Below are 21,065 nucleotides of genomic sequence, written 5' to 3' on the forward strand. Positions count from 1 at the left end.
TTCAAGTCAAACACACTAGACTTACCGCTGCCTTCAGACAGTGAACCAGCAGAAACATGAATCATATGACAGACAAATAAAGACAGAATAAAGAGTCATTATAGAGCTCTTTCTCATAAAGATGGATGAGGGACGCTGATGAGACTCACCTGACCGAAGAACGCTACTCTGAAATAGGTTCCCAGCAAGCGCTTGCCCGTGTGCATGACCTCTGTGACCTTACTGTAGGCACGGTGCAGGATGTCATAGAGGTGAGCCAGTCTCTGCCAAAAAACACCAACAACACGGTTTACTAAACACATCGGCTCTGATTTCAAGGAGAGTTTCAAATTCTGTACTGATGTGTGTAATTTTAGTAAAAGCTTGGATAAACTTAAGTCTCCTTAGACATTTAACACACACTCCTTTTTATTCCGCAGTGTGTGTGTGTGTGTGTTACTGCTGTACCTCAAAGTCTCTGCGTTTCTCATAAATGGGAATGATGAGTTTGTAGATGCCAGAGATGAGTTCATAACGCTCTGCTTTCCATAAACCATCAGCACATTCTTCCAAAAGCTCCATCAGGACGTCCTGAGACGCACAAAGACAAACACACACTTAAACATTAAAAACCTTACAATGGAGAGTTGTCTTATATACATAAAGATATTTTTGCATACACTGAATATAAAAGTATTTAGTCTCACTTAAGCCTTAGTGACTGTCTATGAGCTCAAAGTGTGACTGAATTCACTTTTCTTCATCTCTGCTCAGTGAATCACATTTTCTTCAGGGCAGTCTAGTTTTAGTATCACTGAAGTACTATTTTTTTATTAAACATTTTCCATTTTTTTTAATTACAATTTTCATTTTTTTTAATTCATTTTAATTGTTAATAGTTTCACAAGTTGTTGGTATTTGTCATTTTTTACATTTTAGATTTAGTTTAAGTAATATTAGTACAAGTTAAACCAAACTAAAATGAGAAACGTCACTTTGGAAGCCCATTTCTGCCACTGAGTAAAAAAAAAATCTAAAAGTTAATCTTAACTTTTTATAAACTCGCAATTTTAAGAAAAAAAAAGTCAGAATTGCTAGTTTTTTATAGAGTTTATATCTTGCAATTCTGACTTTATAACTTGCAATTGTGAGTTTATATCACGCAATTATGAGAAAAATTGTCAGATTTGTGAGTTTTTATCTTGCAATTGTGACTTTTTATCTCGCAATTATGAGAAAAAAAGTCCGAATTGTGAGATACATAGTCACAGTAACCTTTTTGTTTATTCAATGGCGGAAACGGGCTTCCATATTTAATACATTTCAGTTCTTTTATTTCTAGGTAAGGAAATGTTTATTTATGGTTTTGGTTAACTACAATGAGTCTGCTTCAGAGCGCTGAAGGCTGTTGATTGATCTTATTGTTGTTTTATCTCAGAGTCAAAGTGCAGGATGATGCTTGAGTATCAGTCACAGTGGAGATAAGTGCACTGATAACCACCATCAGTTACATGGACATTAGTTTATTGCTTCCCTCTTCTACTGTACTAATATTGCACTAAATCAACACCGACACTCTATAATGCTGCATCTTAACTTGCTATGATGTGACAAAAATGCAAATGACATTTTTAATTGATTTAATCCTGCTTCTGACACCAGCTACTGTAGAAGGTGGCCATACTGTGCGAATCTGCTTTTTGCTGAGGATCATGACTACTTGTTTCTCCTCTGATTTGAATGAATGGTTTGTTGGCTTTTCAGCCAGATATATTCACCTCATTAAAGTGAACATCCTGCATCCCCACGTCTTCCATCATGGACGCTTCCTCGTCGATGTTTGGTGTGACCACTCTGAATGCAGTACAGCCCTGTTTAAACGTGCCTACACAAACACACAAACTACCATTACCATTCATGTTCCCTGAAGCAATGCCATTTTAAAAACAGACGATGGCAGAAAAGATGAAAGATAATTGTTTGGAGTGAATGTTTCAATTCTTAGAACTGCAGCAAAACGTGAGTAAGATACTGAGTGATAACTTCTATCATCAGGGACTTTATCAGACATGGAGAAGAGAGAGATATGAGTGAAAAAAACAAAAGTGACTGATAGTGAAACCTTCCACATATTACTGTGTAATCATTAAGAGTAATTACTTCAACAAATGAGACGTGTGTCCTTGGTAGTTAAGAATTAAAACTAAAGCATTTTGACCAATTATAGACCAGACAGAAGGATTTTCAAAAGTAAATATCATAAAAATGAATTACAAATTCAATTTAAAATAGTGTACCCTTTTCATTTATAACCTGTGTTGAATTAATATTCAAATTGTAGTGTTATGTATATTAATTATTAAATACTGTAGATAATATTTTGCACACTTTGCTTTTATTTCACTCTAAAATACTGTGAAATGTTTGTGGACTTTTTCTACAACATAGGAACAAAATCTCTCACTCTCTCTCTCTCTCTCTCTCTAGTTTGGACAGCTTTTTTTATTAATAAATAAAATCATCATTTAAAAATAGCATTTTATATTAACTCGGGTTGTCTTTGTGTAATATTTGTTTGATGATCTGAACCATTCAAGTGTGAGAAATATGTAAAAAATTTAATAAAAAAAAATAGGATGGGGACAAAAAACTTTTCACAGCCCTGTGTGTGTGTGTGTGTGTGTGTGTATGTATATATTCTTAAACTCATAACATATACTGTACTTCCTTTACAAAATTAGGTTTGTAAGGCTTTTGTAAGGGTGATGTTTTGCTCCCTAATGCTACATTTATTAAATCAAAAATAAAGTAAAAACAGAAAGTTTATGTAAAATTTATTCCTGTGATGAGCAGCTGAATTTTCAGCATCATTACTCCAGTCTTCAGTATCACATGATCTTCAGAAATAATTCTAATATACTGATCTGCTTCTCAAGAAACATTTTTAATTATTACCAATGCTATGTAGAAAGCGTAATACATTTTCAGGATTTTTATGAATGAAAAATCTTACTGGACCTAAACTTTTGAAGTCTAGTGTATACATTTAACCCAGTTACTAAAGTAAACAAGTATTTTTAAGTGATTTATGTGAAATTATATATATATATATATATATATATATATATATATATATATATATATATATATATATATATATATATATATATATATATGTATACGTATATGTATTTATTTTTTATTTTTTATTAATTATTATTATTATTTATTTTTTTTTTTTTTTATACTCTTTATTGACAAATGTTTAATATCCCAAAGGGAAAATACTCCTAGTATTCTCCAGTAGGTCACTGTTGTTTTCTTAATGGTTCCCTTCTCAATTCCACAATTAAAGTTGACCAACCCTAGACTATAATAGCATATGTGTGTGTGTGTGTGTGTGTGTGTGTGTGTCTAACCTTTCCTCCTCAAGTATTCGGCCACCAGCGCTGCTACATGCACATAACACATGACTGCCTGAAGAGAACCAAACCAGAGAACATCAGCTTCACAGTTAAACACACATGAAGATGTGTGTGTGTGTGTGACTGTGTGTGATGTACCTCAGAGAGGTCTCCGTTCTTCACATGGATCCGGGCCATGCTGTCCAGCCACGTCTTGCGGAGCTCAGGAGTGCTGGCGTAAGATTTGGCCAGACTGTACTGCAGGTCCACCAGCATCTCAGGGTCTCTCTCGTGCTCCTTCATCTGAGCCGTGGCCATCAGAACCGTGCGGATCTTCTTGGTCAAGTCTTTCACCTCGGATGGGAATGCTGTGTTCTGTGGGAGAAGGAAGGATAACTCTTTTATAATATATTATATTAATTATTTAAAGGATAATCTTGGATATCTGACCGTTTGTACAAGAGAGCTCATAAGTGACAAGAAACATTTTCGTGTGAGTGTATTTAAAGTGAACTAACTTTGATAGTCTTGTCACTGTTGGCACAGTTGTTGATGATTGACAGCGACTGCTGGAACCTCGTCCCTCCTATTCCGATGACATCAGCGATCAGCTGACTGACGCCAATCACCACCTGAGGAATCACAGCATGACATCACGTGCTGTCACCATCGAATCTGGAAACATTCTGTGACTTCAGCGTCATGAGATAAATGTGGCAGTTTTGCACCTGCAGGTGCGTGCGGATGAAGGATTTGCGTCCGGTGTAGTCGAAGTTGCTCTTCATCAGGAAGTAGAGGAGATGAGCCGCGTCGCTGCGGATGGAGCTCAGTTTGGAGTTACAGCACTTCAGGATCTCGTAGCAGAAAGACGCACACATGTCCGCACGGCCCTCGAAAAACGTACATGGAAACTGGACACATCCATGAAAGAAACCAGGAGAACAACAGTGTGAACATCATCTTCATTTGGAATGACACGAGGCTAAGTAAATAAGAGCCCTGTGAAACGTATATTTTTAATTTTTTACAAATTTAATTGATATCCCCCCCCAAAAAATTGGTTTATTTTTGCTAAATTCTGTAATTTCGGATTCGGATTAAATCAGATAATAAAGGACAACTAGTAAATTGAATTTATAAAACTTTAACAATTGATAATTTGTTAACATTTTGACATTTGAAATTAAAATGTTCTATATTTTAACTTACTTGGATTTTTAATGTAATACGCATTCATTATCAACAATGGTGGTAATTAAATGAAAACATAAAACATTAAGAATTTAATAATAAAAAAAATATTTTAAACTTTTCAAATATCAAATGAAAACTCAATTTATTTTATTTTTGTCAAACAAAGTGCTGAACAACAGCAGTCTACTGTAAAAACATTTTTTTTAATTAAAACACTGAAATATTCCTTTAGATAAAGGTTTTAATAATTTCATTATTATAATCATGAATGCGTAATGTGGTATAGTAGTAAAATATTCTTGTACTGCAACACTCACTCACACAAAGACATGTAGAAATGCAGACTCCAGATTTAAATATTAGTCTTTCATAGTTTAATTCTCACAGACACTAGTACATATTGCAGTTTGATAAACTGTACAACCCCACTTTTGATTTATTCTGTGACATTATGCAATTTATGACTGGATTCTATCCGTATTTTCCACGCCACAAAATAATAGGTCCCTAGTAAATGATGACAGATTTTTCATTTTTGGATGGACTCTCCCTCTAGTAGCCACTGATTGATGTGCTTATTCTATTGTTACACTCACCTTGTAGATAAAAGTGCGAAGAGAAGTGAAGACCTGTTTGAGGGCCGTCTCTGATTGGTTGATTTGTAGGAAGCAGAGATGAACCTGAAAGACTTTCTTCATGAGGGGATTGTGGCCGTGATCCAAACTCAGCTGAGTCTGAGAGCAAACACACATATAAAAACACACACTGTTATCAGTGAGGGCTAACGCGAACAAACACCACTCATGATTGCAGGTGATTGTGATGATGTTATTATGATGATGGTGGATGTCTGACCTTAAAGCTTGTGATGAATATGCTCAGTGTGTCCAGAACTGTTAGACAAACTTCTGTAGCAATATTTCCTTCCAACAGAGACTGATTCAACACATCAGCATCTGAGTGACTGTAATCTACAAACACACACACACACACACACACACGTGGAAGGGTCATATAACAGCTGATCTGAGAGCTGCTCTATGTGCTGTGGGGTCAGAATAATAGTAAATGAGTAAAACAAAGAACTGTGAATGAAAGTAAACAAATGAGAATGTTGTATGGCTGTCTACAGATTTAATGCTGTTAACATTTGAATTGATTGAGATTTGCCTATAAATTCCATTAAATTTGTCTTAAAGAAATGATTAGAGATGAGTTTGCTTCTTCATCAGAATTTAGATTTGGAGAAATCTAGCATCTCTTCTCACAGGCACTTTCCTCTCTGCATTCAACCAGGCTCAGGTAACCCCACTTCTTAAAAAAAACTACATTAAACACTTCACAGATAGCTACTGTACAGACCTGTCTCTCTCTCCTTCTTTTCATAGCAAAAACACTAGAACGAGTTGTTCTTAACTAGGTTTCATTACAACTCAGAACAACCAACTGGATCCTAACCAGTCTGGTTTCAGGAGTGGAATTCAACGGAAGCCCTGCGGATTGCTAAAGCTGATTCCAATTCATCAGTTCTTATTCTGCTGGATCTATCTGCTGATTTTGAGACTGTCAATCATCAGATCCTCCTGTCTGCACTCTCATCACTGGGCATCACAGGGATTTCACTTGGCTGGTTTCAATCCAGTCTCACTGGTAGATCTTTCAGGGTTGCCTGGGGATGGGAGGTATCAAAAGCACATCAAATTGTCACTGGGGTTCCTCAGGGATCAGTTCTGGGACCCCTCCTCTTCTCCATATACACAACATCACTGGGTCCCATCATCATACAGGCACATGGATTCTCCTACCATTGCTATGCTGATGACACGCAGCTCTCTCTCATTTCAACCAGATGATCCAAAGGACGGATCTCAGGCTGCCTGGCGGACATCTCGGCATGGATGAAAGAATATCACTTACAGCTCGACATGGCAAAGACCGAACTTCTTGCCTTCCCTGCCACTCCAACTGTACAGCATCATTTCAACATCCAATAAGGTTTATCAACAATTACCCCATCAAGTTAGGTCAGAAATCTTGCTGTAACCTTTGATGACCAGCTGACCTTCAAAGACCACATTGCAAAGACTGCTCGATCTTGCAGGTTTGCATTGCACAACATCAGAAAGATCAGGCTCTTTCTAGCAGAGCATGCTGCACAACTTCTTGTCCAGGCTCTTGTCATTTCTAGGCTGGACTACTGCAATGCTCTTCTGGCTGGACTTCCATCAAGCACAATCAAACCTATACAGATGATTCAGAATTCACCAGCACGACTGGTCTTCAACGATCCCAAAAGAGCTCATGTTACACCTCTCTTTATCTCCTTGCACAGGCTGCAGGTTGCAGCTCGCATCAAGTTCAAGACATTGATGCTTGCAAATAGAACAGCTACAGACTCAGCACCACTCTACTTCCACTCACTATTATGAATCTACCTCCCCTCCAGAAGTCTGAGATCCGCTAGTGAGCGACACCTCGTGGTAACATTACAAAGAAAATGTTTGATGTATTGATTGTATTGTCTTGCTTGATCATGTAATTTTACGTTCATTTAATGAGATTTTGGGGAGGTGGTTTTATAAGACCTTATGGTCTTCTCACTCTCTCCCGCACAGTATTTTGTTCTTCAATGGATTTTGTAAAGTTGTATTTCGAATGTTATATGTGCAAATAAACTTTCAAACTTTCAAAAGAGACACAAAATCACTTTCCAGAACATTGTCATTCACCGTACCTGGCTGGTGGAATGATCTTCCCACCACATCCGGAATGCTGATTCCAAAACAATTTTCAAGCGACAGCTGAAAACTAATCTATTTAGTCACTATTTGACTTCATCCTTAAAAAAAATTAAATAACAACCACTTTGTTTTATCTTTTCTTTAATGTTTCCCTGTCTAGCTTGTACTTATTTAACAATGCTTGAAAATTTTTATTTACAGCTGATAAATACATCACAATAATCCACAAATAATCCACAGCACTCCAGTCCATCAGTTAATATCTTGAAAAGGGAAAAGTTGTGTGTTTGTAAGAAACAAATCCATTATTAATATGTATAAGTTCGTTCAAACTATTGCTTGTGGCTAAAATACTTTTTCCATAACACTGCTTTCTCTTGAAAAGTTGTCTCGTCTCATCTAAGTGAATGTGAATGTGCTCAGATTAAGCACCGTCTAGAAAGATAATTGCTCTTAACAAATTTGACAATGGATTTTAATGTGATAAAACAACGGGGCATTAAATGTTTAACTAGAGGAAGTGTTATTATGGATGCATATTATAGCCAGAAAAATACCCAAATGATGGATTTGTTTATTACAAGACTTTATAACAACACTTTTCGCTTCACTAGATGTAAATTGATGAACTGGAGTGGTGTGGATTATTGTGATGTTTTTATCAGCTGTTTGGACTCCAAATCTGTTCAGATGAAGCAACAAACACATCTACATCTTGGATGGCCTGAGTCTGAATACATTTGTGGCAAATTTTAATTCATTTTCTCTTAAAAAAAAATATTTCATTTGATCTCATAAATTAAGTCCAATTCTTTCAACATTAAATATTAGAATAGAAGGAAGCTTTCGTTTCTTGTGTTTTATTCCAAGCCTAGTATGAGCTGGATCTGTCTGTGTCTCACTGTGGTTGTAGGTGTAGGAGTTGTCCAGGCTGTTGAGCTGCTGCAGTCTCATGTGTAGAGCTCCTGTCCTGCTGCGGGACACGGGAAGAGTCTGAGAGCGGCGCTCGTGAACCACGGGACCTGATCCCTCCAGAGTCCTGATGACAGTCAAATGTAACAGGATCTTCAGAAGCTTCTGTTATGAGCTCATCAAACTCTCACTGACATAAAATCAATCTTCTGTTATTACTGGTGGTTGTCAGTTTTCTGAACACATTTCTGGTTACTTTATTTCTACATTATTTATTCATAACATTCTACATTGGGGTAATTTACAATAGGGTTTCACATGAACTTGATGTAAACAAACATTGAAAAACTCTCGTAGAGCATTTATTAATCTTAGTTAATCTTCAACATTCACAAAAACATGACTACAATCAAAAGTATCTGTTAATATTATTTAATGGACCTGAGCTAAAATTAATGCAACATTAATAAACATTAATGCAAAGATTAATAAACACTAAAGACTATATATTACTCAATTAAATTTAGTTTTTTTAGGACCTCATTGTAAAGTGCTACCTATATTTCTATATGTTATTCATAACATGTTTATATTCTACTATGTGCAAAATTAATAAATGTGTTCGTAAAGAAAATTACCTTGCAATGTGTCTCTTTCCCATGTATCTGAACTGATGAAGACACATTCTGAAATCAGATGAGAAGTGAATGATGAGGCAGGAGCGTGTGTGTGTGTGTGTTGTGGAGGTGCAGGTGTGAAGCGCAGCACTTACTCTAGCAGACTGAAGAAGTTCATCAGGTCTGTGGGTGAAGCTTTATTCCAGTAGTTGAACAGAGCATCTAACACGCAGCAAATGCATCGGTCAAACAACAGACAACTACGCTGAAGCAGGCTTATATAATCACAGTTGTGTGTGTGTACCTTCAGACATGCTCTTTAGCACGTGCAGGAAGCACATTAATATGTTCTTCACTTCAGATTGGTCCAGTTTATCACAGCGGAGCAAAGAGCTGCCCAGAACCCCAGCGACATGACCCTGAGACAGAGAAAACAAGATCAGACATCACAGTCCACAAAAACATGGACACTTCTGGACACTTAAGTCACACTTGTCTGGAGATCTAGCAATATACTAAAATAATATAACAATGTCAATGTTCTCCTGTATTATTTTTGTACTATTTATATTTTCTAATATTTTGAATTAGCTTTTAGTTTATATTTTCAGTTTTTATTGTCACATTAACAAGTTCGATATGTGATTTTTTTAATGTTTTATTTTTTATTTTAGGTTACATTTTTCAGTTACAGTAACTTTAGCACTCCCACTTGAATTTTTTACATTTCATTTTATTTTCATTAAATTATTTCATTTAAGTTTTTAAACTGGATTTAAATTTAGTTAAATTTTCATGAAATATATAATATGTCATTTCAGTTATATTTTAACCCATTAAAAAAAAAAAAAAAAAAAAAAAAAAAAAAAAATAATAATAATAATAATAATAATAATAATAATACATTTTTTTTTTTTTTTGCTATTACTTTTAAATTCAATTATATCTATGGAAGTGTTGCTTAAGTGTCCAAAGACTTTTTGGGGTAACTGTAAATACACACTCAGGCAGTTATAAGCACTCACACACACATGCACATTTATTAACACACACATCCACCTCAAATCACAAACACACTTTGATAAATGTCATGTTTGTAATGCACTGCACACACTCAAAATGGCCATTCATAGCTCTTTCCCTAAAGGATGTCACACAGGGAGGAGCGCAGCTCTACACACACACACACACACACACACGCTGGCCTACACTAAGATGCTAATGTATCTACCATAGCACAGCACTGGCCAGAATATTTCCCATGTTCCCCTGCCAGCAGATCCTCACTGAGACAGCAGGGTGTGGAAACTATGAAACCCACAAAATACTGCGTCTGATTATTCACTTAATATATTATGTGGTTACACAGATGGAGACTGAAGGACTGTTTTTGTACTAATTGAAATGCAACAAAAGGAAAGAATATCAAAGAGAGATCATTCAGTGCACCACAACATTCCTGCAGTCAACAGATTTACTGACTCAGCTGTGGATTTAGGCACAAGATCTGTCTACAAAATACAGACGTGCTGCTGACAGAAATGTCTGCTCTCCACTGGAGGATATCTTAAAGAGGCCAGATCATGACAGAGTTCCCAAAAACCTGCACATATCTGAATTATTACACACACACATTTATGATGCAGGACACAATGACACACTGAATGAAAGAGGTTCATTACTAAACGAACAAACCATCAGTTTATATGCTTTAATAAAGGTCTGATTTATTTCATTGCACTGAAATGCTTAAATCAAGACAACAGCACAAGATCATTCAGCTTCAGTTCTGTCAGTTTATGGCACTGAACATTAATTGGCTTTGTTATCGTCATTCTGTGTTCAACGTTTTACAATGTTGTGGTATCATTTGAAAGAAAATGTATGTTCCTGATTATTATCCTGATTATCACACAACACCACACCCACCCAGCACACCCCTGCAGGGGGCCGCAGTACTTTCAGTACACAAGCTGATTCACCCATGTTCCTTTAAATACACAAGCCCCTATAAACCCAGTGTGCAAGTGAAGCGGAATCTACGGCTGATCTGATGACATCACCACGACAGAGAGAATGTTCGGAATCTTTGATATTGATTTGGTGAGGTTCTGAATGACTCGGGCATCCCAGAAGGCAGATGTGGTGTAGTGTGTTGTGCGGTGGGGGGGGGTCGTTATGCTCTCTTAACAAATGAGCTTAATTGGTTTATAGCAACTCCACCCAACTCCCTCCTTAATCACTGTTAACACCTCCTATTATCCGGATTTAATAATCAAACACATATGGACTATAATATGTCGGTGGTGTTGGTTTACAGTTTTCTTTCTGAAAAAAACAAAACAAAAACTATGCAGCAGACTGTTATTATTCTGAGGGAAGCTATGTCCATTTGAGCAGGAGTTTTAAAGCTAGATGCTAGTGAGCTAGTGAGTGAAATTTAGTAAGGTTATAAAACAGGCATGCAAAACTAATTCAAAAAATGCAAAAAAAAAAAAAATACATACACTAAAAAGGTAAGATAATTTACATATTAAAGGAACACTCCACGGTATCCCCCAGAGTTAGATAAGTCCATACATACCTTTTTCATTTCTGTGCGTTCTGTAAGTGTTATTTGACGCACCAGCCGCTAGCCTAGCTTAGCACAAAGACTGGATGTAAATGGATAATGGTAGCATAGTAATCCCAATAAGTGACAAAATAAAGCAAACATTTTCCTATTTACATGTTGTGATCTGTATAGCATGTACAAGGCTATATGAGACAGAAACCATTTTTAATCGTATAAATACTGGGAACTATATTCTCACTAGGCATAGGAGCACAGCTAACGTTACTTGGGTGGAGTGGATACTTGGGCGAGTGATTAGCGCAACACACGAGACGCCCTGTTGATAGTTCCTTAAACAAAACAAACATATGAAAAAGGTATGTATGGACTTATCTAACTCTGGGGGATACTGTGAATAAGCTAAAGTCCCAAAAAGTTGGAGTGTTCCTTTAAAGTCTCAAAGGTATAGTTGCAAAAAAACAAACAAAAAAAAAACAGCCTGCCTTCTGTTGGAAAAATGTTGGTTAACAATCAGTTGGCGGCAGCCATTATCTTGACCGTAGTATTTTTTCCATAATATGGAAGTCAATTGCTACCGACATAACTGCTTAAAAACATCCTTCAAAATATCTTATTTTATGTTTAACAGAAGAATGAAACTCATACAAGCTTGGAACTACTCGAGGATGAGTAAATGATGATTTTGGGGTGAACTATCCCTTGTACAAGTGACCTTCAGGGAAAACCAAATGCAACATGACCCCTTTAAGACAGACAATCTTTATCTTCTAACTAAGGGAACAGAAGCTCAGTAAAGCCACACACACACACACACAGAAACACCAGACTGGGACTGTGTAAGGTAAGAGGTCAGAGGTGAGTGGTAATAGCAGGGCTGCAGGGCAGGGGTCAGAGGTCAGCGCTGATGTAATACTTGTGTAGGGTGTGTGTGTTGCTCAGACGGTGTAGACAGCAGAGAGAAGTCCATGGTCTGGCGTTTGAGACGTGCAGAGAGAGACGTGTCCTCTGAGTCAGTAAAGAAACGCAGCACGCTGGCAGAGTGACGGCGAGTGAAACGCTCCTGCTGAACGCCAGGACAGCAGGATACACACAACCACAGGTTAGCACACACACACACACACTACTGGGACAAACATACAACCTTACACACGCGCACACACACTGCAGCACATAAACTTGATAATCATTGATAAACATGATAACAGTGCATCAATAAATAATTAACACTTAAATGACAATCAGGTCATGTGAGCAGTACCTTGTCTAGGGGGTGTGGCTTGTCAACGCTGCGCTCTGATAGGCCGTTCCCAGAGTCTGTGCTGATAAGAGAGCTGCGTGAGTCAGTGTGCCGTACAGAGCTCATGGTCGGAGTGTGAGGAGAGACTGACAAACACAAAGCACATCAATACACTGGACACAATCACTCTCAAACGATATTTTTCATAGAACAATCATCGGAATAGAATTATTTGAACCCTGTAAGGCCTGACATGGGAAATAACAGTCAAAAGGCATTTCAATGGGGACAAACAAAGAGCTCGTTCCTGTAAAACTGTCAGATAGTGTCTCACCTGCTCCTGAAATCACTCCAAACAGCTCTTTATGCAGGCTGCCGTCCACTGGACTGGCCATATTTTTTGTAGGTGTCATCATGACATGATCATCACGGCCATTCTGAAACAATACAGACTGAAGTTGGTTTAAAGAGCAACCTGCTAACCACTATATTTTGGCGTCTCAATTTGTATTTTACTACACATTTTGTTAGCATGTTAGTATACGTATATACTACAATGTAGTATACTACATTGTTTTCTGATAAAAATAATTCAAGCAATCTGATACTGATATTAATTGTTGATACATATGATGTTGATGCATCTCAAAATGTATCATTTAATGTTCACCTTTATTCAATGGATTTGTGAAGTTTGGGTACAGTAAAATTGCTTTATATTTTTGAAAAAAGTCTCTAATGCTCACCAAGGCTGCATTTATTTGATCAAATACACTGTTAAAAGTATAAGTGTATAATGTAAAATGTTATTAATATCTAAAATAACACTGTATTATGACTAATAAGGGTATGCCTTTATTATGACTGAATTGTCATTTTCTGTAAACTATCCCGTTAAACCTGCAATCTGGTAGGAAGTGGTTCTGTTTAGCTGCAGAGTCTGAAGCGAACACTAGGTGTCAGTCTTACAATGTTCGTCTGGTTGGTGACAGGCAGCACATCTTTGATGTTGAGCCGGTGGACGTTTTCCAGCAGCAGACTGAACAGAGGCAGGTAAAGCGTAGCCAAGCGAGCCTGCTGAGCCTGAAAAACACACAAAACACACGCTTTATATTTCATATATTCATTAACACACGTGCTCATAACACACTGCGGTGCTTGTTCACCTTGGAGGAGTAGCGATCGTCAAAGGCGTGCTTGATCATCAGGTTCTTCAGCACCTGTACTGCGATCTGACGGATGTCTCTGAACTCCTGCACCGCTCCGCCCACCTCCCTCAGCAACAGCCCCACCAGGAAGTGATTCTTACAGAAATCCTCAGTTAAAGAGTAGTCCAGCTGAAGATCTGACAGAGACACAGAGAGAAGGATGCGAGTTCAGAACCGAAAATACATTCCTGAACTATAGGAATGAAAACAACAGGCATTATCATTATAGAAACAGGCATTATTTTGGAATAATCTTCTGTCATGATTTAGATAAACAGGAGGACTCCGGTCCAAGTCCATGAAGCCTTTTGACCAAATGAAATAAATAAATGCAAAATGCTAATTTCTTATAGAATTTATTCTTCACATTTATATCAAACACATCAGTACAGTGAAGAGAGAAGAGAGTGGCCCACACACAGATTAAACATTCAGTGAGAAAATAATTAGGAACATTGACATTAAAGTCTTAAATTGTACAAGAACCTTAATTATGATTTCTAGAGGTCTTAAATTTGGGGACAGAAAGGGAAGAATTGCGATAAAACTGCTTTTTGCTGCTTTATTTCTGCTGTTCCTAATGCGCCACCTGCTGGCTGAAAATGAATGTGCATTTACAATCAGCCTGTCTGCTGTTTTTGTTCAGACCACTGTGGAAATCAACCTATGTTTTTATGCAGCACACTCGTAGAGTTGTAAATGTGAACTGGTGAATCGACAAGAAGATTATGCATTATAAAAGGGTAAGTAAAATGTATTTATATTATTTAAGTCATATAATGATTGATAATAATTGTTTCAATTAATATCATTAATACTTTTAATACATGGTTTTCAAGACGTAACGAAAAAAAACGTAAATAATCATTTGTATTTGGTTTTGCTTAATTTAATGCTCCTTCTTTTTTATTTGAAATCATTTAGGTCAGCTTGAGGCCTCCTTAGATGTTTGGAGAAAGCCCCTGGATGAGAAGCACTGGATTAAAGGAAGACAGCTATAATAAAGTATACTAATTTAAAAACTTGTATCAGCCTTCGATACAGTTCAAATCAATATTCAATAAGGTCTGCTCCTTCTGCTCTTGTCTTTAATGACTGATTACCTTGAAAGCGCTGGATTCGGCCCTTCCCGAACGGCATGGGCAGATTGAGAGGAACATAGTGCTCGTGATTACAGACCACCTTCAGAAACTCAAACTTAAACTCATACAGCGTCTGAGTGAGGAAGAAACAGAGAGACAGCCATCAGACTGAATCATGGGAAATTATAGAAGATGGAATATATATATTTAAAAAATAATTTCATGCATGGGTGTAAATGGAAATATAAAAGCAGAAGCATATTACTTTTGCATCTCCGGGCATGAAGCAGTTGATATAGTTGTTGATCTGCTTGAAGACAAACCCTCTGTCCATGAAGGTAAAACAGCGCTGGTGAAAACAAACAATGATGTGTCTTTCCCTGTCAAGGGAACTTCGAACTGCGTCCTCTGAAGGGACACTATGGGGAACACCTCGTCGTGACCCGTGTCTGAAGCATACTTTGAAAAACGCCAATGTGTTGGCCGGCGACAGCCTCTGACGTCGCTACCGGCGCGACTATAAATACGCGCCCGTAGGACCCGTCACTTATCTTCTTCGTCTTCATTGACTGTTTTGTTTGAAGCGTGCATCTGAGAAACGACCAGAATGGTAAGAGCGATCTATTATGGTTATCATGGCATCCACTAGCAAGGCGTTTAAACAGTGTGTGCATCCATGTCAGCGTTATTTGACACCTGATGACACACACGGTCTTTGCGTCTCTTGTTTGGGCAAAGAGCACGCGCGCGATGTCCTTGAGGGGGCAATCTGCGCGCACTGCGAGCGTTTTTCTGTGGAAAAGCTCCGCTCTCGTTTGTCATCTGGATCTCGCGGCTCAGGACCCGCCGTTGCCGAGGCACGGAGGAGAATGAGCTCGTGGGGATCGCAGGTGGATCTCGCTGAGGAGTTTAGAGAGGGACTTTCCTCTCACACTCTCCGGCGGCAAACGAGAGCGAACTTCGAGAGGAAGATGCGTTGTCATTAACCCTTTCTGACACTGAAGTTAGTGCTCTGCTGGGTTCTAACCAGAAAGAGCAGGAGATATTTGAGAGTGGTGAAGAAGCTGAGGCTGAGCCGCTCATTTCTCCTGCTCTGCGTATGGGGAGCTGTTAGAGGTTATGGATCGCGCCGCGGCCAAAAAAAAAAAAAAAAAAAAAAAAAAAAATTTTTTAAATAAAATAAAAATAAAAATAAATAAACTTGCCATGGAAGTGTGCCAGAAAGGTAACGTCGCGAGGTAGACTCGATGAGTGTTATTTTTCTGACCATAGCCCGCAGCCCAGGTGAGCCTTCCATTCTTGCCTGACTTACATGCAGAAGTTGAAAAGGAATGGAAGATGCCGTTTTCTCTTGCATCCATCGGTTTCAGCATACGAGTTATGCTGATATCGATGGCATGCACGAGGACGGCTATGAGAGGATGCCCCCTGTAGAAGAGATGCCGGCTTGCTATCTCTCAGTGGGGGAACATCCTCTCTAAAATCTCCCTCTTTGCCATCTAAGCCCTTCCAGGATACATCCCGCTTAAATGGTAAATCATACGCAGTAGCAGAGCCCGAACAACAAAGGGGTCCTGGCCCATCTCGATCTGAGGATCGAAGACGGGCGCAGAAGGCTAGTGTCGCGGCTCGTGCTCCTCCCCCGCCTGAGGGCAGGGGCAAGAGGAATCGCGGGTCACGAAGAGGTAAGCAGGGTCTGAAGGATGTGATTCAGACGGGGCAGCGTTCTCGTCTGGATCAGAGCGATACCTAGGAGTTTGTCACTTCCTTTTGGATGTTTTTAAATTCTGTTTCATTTCTCCCCTGCCTAATTCCCCTGTAGCCACCAGCGCTCCACCTGATCGTGGTTAGGTGGAAAGTTTCTCACATAACAGTCTCCTATCCTGGACCTGTTATGTTTTTGGTTGGTCCTATTTTCATAGTGACCTCCTTACTGACGGTCCGGACCAAAAGGGGACGCCCCGTAAAGCGGGACTCCAGTACAGGAGGGTGGGTGAGTATGTAACCCTTTCTGCTTATGGGTGTTATGTTGCTGGTGGTTATGTCTTCTAACAGACTCTGTGAGTTTCCTTTTACAGTGCTCAGTTCCAGCCTTGTGCTCTGGCCACGATCACACGCTTTCGGCAGGCGGCCGTGCCGCGTGGGTTCGCCCCCCCCAGGGCGCGACACCCACCGCGGAGCGAGTTCCACGTGCGGGAAGCAAGCGCTCTGCGGTTGCTCATCCCACACCCCTCCCGAGGAGCCTGGCTGATCGTCAGAACTGGCATAGCACTGCAGGGAATTTCATGGATATCCGGCCAGGTCACCCTGAGGGGCCGCCTGGCCGCTTGGCGCATCCGGGGAGGTGGTAGTTACGTAGTCCTTCTGTATGTACTGCCTCAGGTGATGCTCCCCTCGCTTGAGGGTTGGAGCTCGCCTCTCCCATGCGATCCAGCGCCTCTGCGATGCTTAGGAACCTTTCTGTACACACGCTAAGCCTGTGTACTGTCTCAAAACCACATGGTGGTCAGTGTGCACGTGAACACTTTGCGCACTGTCTCAAATCCACGTAAGTGGTAAGTGTGCACGCAAGGCTCTGCACACTTTCTAAAATCCTGTACGGTAAGGGTTACGCGCCCCGCTTCGTTCCCTTTCTTAAGATGATTAGCCCCGAGGTTTCTTGGGCTTCATTCAACCAGTGTGTATTTGTTATACACCCCAAGCATCGCTTCCCTCAACATGAGGGGCTGTGTGGACTCCCGCATATTGTGGTCTTTTCAGATAGTAGGCTTCACCAGGCCTCTCTGATGGTGAGCTCCCACATACTGTGGTTGTCAGGTAGTAGGCCTCACCAGGTCTCCCTGGAGTCGAGTTCCATATTACCTTCCACTGAGGTGGTTATCAGGTAACAGGTAGTAGGCCTCTCTAGGCCTCTCTGTAGGTGAACTCCCACATATTGTGGTTATCAGATAGTAGGCTTCACAGGTCTCTCTGAAGGTGAGCTCCCACATACAGTGGTTGTCAGGTAACCTTTTTCTGTACACACGCTAAGCCTGTGTACTTTCTCAAAACCACATGGTGGTCAGTGTGCACGTGAACACTTTGCGCACTGTCTCAAATCCACGTAAGTGGTAAGTGTGCACGCAAGGCTCTGCGCACTTTCTAAAATCCTGTACGGTAAGGGTTACGCGCTCCGCTTCGTTCCCTTTCTTAAGATGATTAGCCCCGGGGTTCCTTGGGCTTCATCCAACCAGTGTGTATTTGTAATACACCTCAAGCACCGCCCCTTAACATGGGGGGCTGTGTGGGCAATTCTCGCGGTAGTTTAGCAGCGCTCCCCTTTTCTAAAAGGGTCGCCTATGAGCATGCTGCTCGGAGCTCGGAGTCCTCCTCTCATGGGAGACTGAATTCTCGGTTTTTTCATCAGAGCGCTCCAGTACTACATACTGTTTTGAGACGCACTGTGAGAGCAGACATCCTGCTGAGGCTCGGGGAATGGCGCCTTCGCACCAAGGTGTTGAAGTAGAGTTAGAGAGGTTGGCCAGACCTGGGTGGATCGGTTTTGCGGCTCAAGAGAGCGTCGCACTATCCCCTCTGGCTTCCTCTGACTCATCCAGCTCCATTGGGGCTGGACGCCATGGTACAGGCGTGGCCGAGGCTTCATCTGTATGTTCCGTCCTCCAATTGCTCTGCTCCCGGGCCATTCCATCTACGAGCTGCTCTATCAGAGTGCCACGAGAGCCCCTCCTTTGTGACAGGCAAGACTTGGTAATAAACAGTGCTAAGTTCTTAGCCGTATCCCTTTAAAGGAATCTTTCGTGATTCCAAGCCTTCAGCTCTACCCCGGGCCGAGGCCCTTCAGGTAAGTTGGGTATGTAGCTTAGGCCTTTGGCCATAAGGGATAATGTCATGGACAGCCGTCGAACCGTCCCAGGGGCGACTCCCGGTGAAATGGTAGAGTTGGTACTTAGTGTTTGCCATGATTCTGGCCTGCACTCCCCTCAGCATGGCGGCGTGGGTATACTGTTCCCCATAGTGTCCCTTCAGAGGACGCAGTTCGAAGTTCCCTTGACAGGGAACGTCTCAGGTTACGAATGTAACCATGGTTCCCTGAGAGGGAACGAGACACTGCGTCCTCTAGCTCCCTGCCATGCTTCGGACGCAAGCTTCACGAAGAAGATAAGTGACGGGTCCTACGGGCGCGTATTTATAGTCGCGCCGGTAGCGACGTCAGAGGCTGTCGCCGGCCAACACATTGGCGTTTTTCAAAGTATGCTTCAGACACGGGTCACGACGAGGTGTTCCCCATAGTGTCCCTTCAGAGGACGCAGTGTCTCGTTCCCTCTCAGGGAACCATGGTTACATTCGTAACCTGAGACGTTTTTTGTCTTTAAACCAGTGTTATTACTTATGACTAAAACCAAAACTAAAGAAAAAATAAAGCTAAATAGTAATATATAACAACATAAATTAATACCATTTTAAATTTTAAATTAAATTATAATATTAAATTTGTTGAACTACTGTGCAAATAAAATCAAACCAAAAGGAATATTGTACTTGATTTCTAACTTCTAGATTTTAACCCAAGTAAAAAATTATGCCATAATCTATTCAAAATACAATTATACTTAAAATCAATTTACATAATTATAGACATATCACTTTAATTATGCATTTCTTTATTGCACAATGCACATTTCTTAATATTAAGTCTAAATTGTGTTTTAATATCAATATTAATTAGGAGTGCATGTTCTCTGTATAATATCAAATATATATTTAAAGTGTACCTGAAGTATACTTGCAATAGTTTCACTTTAGCACAATCAAATACTCTTCAGCATAACTTTAGTTGGACTTCAGCACAACTTCTGCACAATTAAAATGCATTAAGTAGAAAACTAGTTGTTCTAATATAGCAGACTTTAAGCATACCATTTTATTATACCAAAAGAACAAAAGCAGGGTATTTTTATTAAACATAAATATCTTAATGTTATTCTAATATACTATATATAAATGTATTTCAAATACATTTTAGTATTGTATTTTTCAGTAGGGAAGATGTGATGTCTTGATGTCTTCCAGACCAGCAGCTCGGCTCACCTTGATGAAGACAGCAAGGCTGTGATTGGCGTTTCGTGTCGCCTCCAGGTAGTCTTTGTATTTCTGTGTGATATGAGGCATCAGCATTGTCACTAAGGTCTCCACGGAGTGATAGAATGAAGCTGAGAAACGCTGGTTCCTAGACACCTGAAGGACAGGGGTCAAATCACGGGTTTATCTCACAACTGCAATGAAAATAACATCCGTATTTTTTTTTGTGTGTGTGTGTGTGAAAAAGAGCATGCGGTGATGTTGCCCATCCTCACCTTGGCCTTGCCCGTCTCAATCAGGTACTGAGCCATAGACTTGACTAAAACCTCAAAGAAATACCAGGAGTACTAGAGGAGAAAGAGAATATATCAAGAGCTCGTTTACAAAAACAAAAACAAAAAATTAAGTCATAATTACTTAAAAAAAATACAGGTAACTTACAAAATTAAAGTTAATTAAAAGTATGTTTTTAATATATTATTTTTTATTTTTTGAGAAAAGCAGATATATATTTCAATATAAAACCTGTACTATACAGTGTACTTTCATAAACTCAAAAGACAGCTAGAAGTACTTAGCTATTAAACAAAGAGTACCACTTGTAGTATAGTTCACAGTATAGTTGCAATAGGAAGAAAAACTTAAATGTAAAATTACCACAGCTACACTTTAAGCACACTTAAAAGCATACTTTTCTGAACTAAAAGTGGGCCAATTTATACCTAGAAAGTTTTGAGTAGTACACTTACAAATATACTAGTAGTACACTGATTTTAGTATACTTAATACATGATGTAAACCTAAAAATATAGTTGAACTTAAGTTTAGTTCATAAAACAAACTTGAATCTGATTGGCTGGTTGTACCTTCAGCAGTTTGTTGCTGGTGAGGAAGTCAGTGGAGGGTTTCAGGATGGCGGTCATGGCTTTGGCCAGTTCGTCATGGACTGTTTTACCATTGGTTAAATTAGTTTCAGCCTTCAAAACGTACTACTCAAAAACACAAGAAAACAAGAATGCTGGTTACACAGGGTTATG

The 21,065-nt window shown here is 39.5% G+C and overlaps 1 protein-coding gene across 5 annotated transcripts in view; it reads right to left on the bottom strand.

The window, feature by feature from the left end:
- Window positions 1–21,065, bottom strand: part of zmp:0000001200 (dedicator of cytokinesis protein 9) — a 75,426-nt gene that overhangs the window by 6,518 nt on the left and 47,843 nt on the right. For 3 of the 5 annotated variants that reach the window (XM_026272380.1, XM_026272382.1, XM_026272381.1), the window contains exons 26-47: window positions 20,895–21,017; window positions 20,304–20,375; window positions 20,038–20,184; window positions 15,215–15,298; window positions 14,971–15,082; window positions 13,826–14,004; window positions 13,629–13,742; window positions 12,994–13,096; window positions 12,681–12,805; window positions 9,152–9,266; window positions 9,003–9,069; window positions 8,869–8,916; window positions 8,221–8,357; window positions 5,433–5,548; window positions 5,174–5,311; window positions 4,112–4,294; window positions 3,902–4,015; window positions 3,543–3,758; window positions 3,399–3,456; window positions 1,758–1,864; window positions 448–570; window positions 150–263 (exon numbers count right to left, since the gene is read on the bottom strand). In XM_026272380.1, the coding sequence (XP_026128165.1) occupies window positions 150–263; window positions 448–570; window positions 1,758–1,864; window positions 3,399–3,456; window positions 3,543–3,758; window positions 3,902–4,015; window positions 4,112–4,294; window positions 5,174–5,311; window positions 5,433–5,548; window positions 8,221–8,357; window positions 8,869–8,916; window positions 9,003–9,069; window positions 9,152–9,266; window positions 12,681–12,805; window positions 12,994–13,096; window positions 13,629–13,742; window positions 13,826–14,004; window positions 14,971–15,082; window positions 15,215–15,298; window positions 20,038–20,184; window positions 20,304–20,375; window positions 20,895–21,017 (2,595 nt within the window). Of the gene's footprint in view, window positions 1–25; window positions 32–149; window positions 264–447; window positions 571–1,757; window positions 1,865–3,398; window positions 3,457–3,542; window positions 3,759–3,901; window positions 4,016–4,111; window positions 4,295–5,173; window positions 5,312–5,432; window positions 5,549–8,220; window positions 8,358–8,868; window positions 8,917–9,002; window positions 9,070–9,151; window positions 9,267–12,680; window positions 12,806–12,993; window positions 13,097–13,628; window positions 13,743–13,825; window positions 14,005–14,970; window positions 15,083–15,214; window positions 15,299–20,037; window positions 20,185–20,303; window positions 20,376–20,894; window positions 21,018–21,065 lie in introns of all 5 variants that reach the window. The other 2 variants (XM_026272385.1, XM_026272384.1) reach the window with 1 other exon arrangement.

This window comes from Carassius auratus, chromosome 9 (assembly GCF_003368295.1).
Source record: "Carassius auratus strain Wakin chromosome 9, ASM336829v1, whole genome shotgun sequence".
NCBI classification, from domain to species: Eukaryota; Metazoa; Chordata; class Actinopteri; order Cypriniformes; family Cyprinidae; genus Carassius; species Carassius auratus.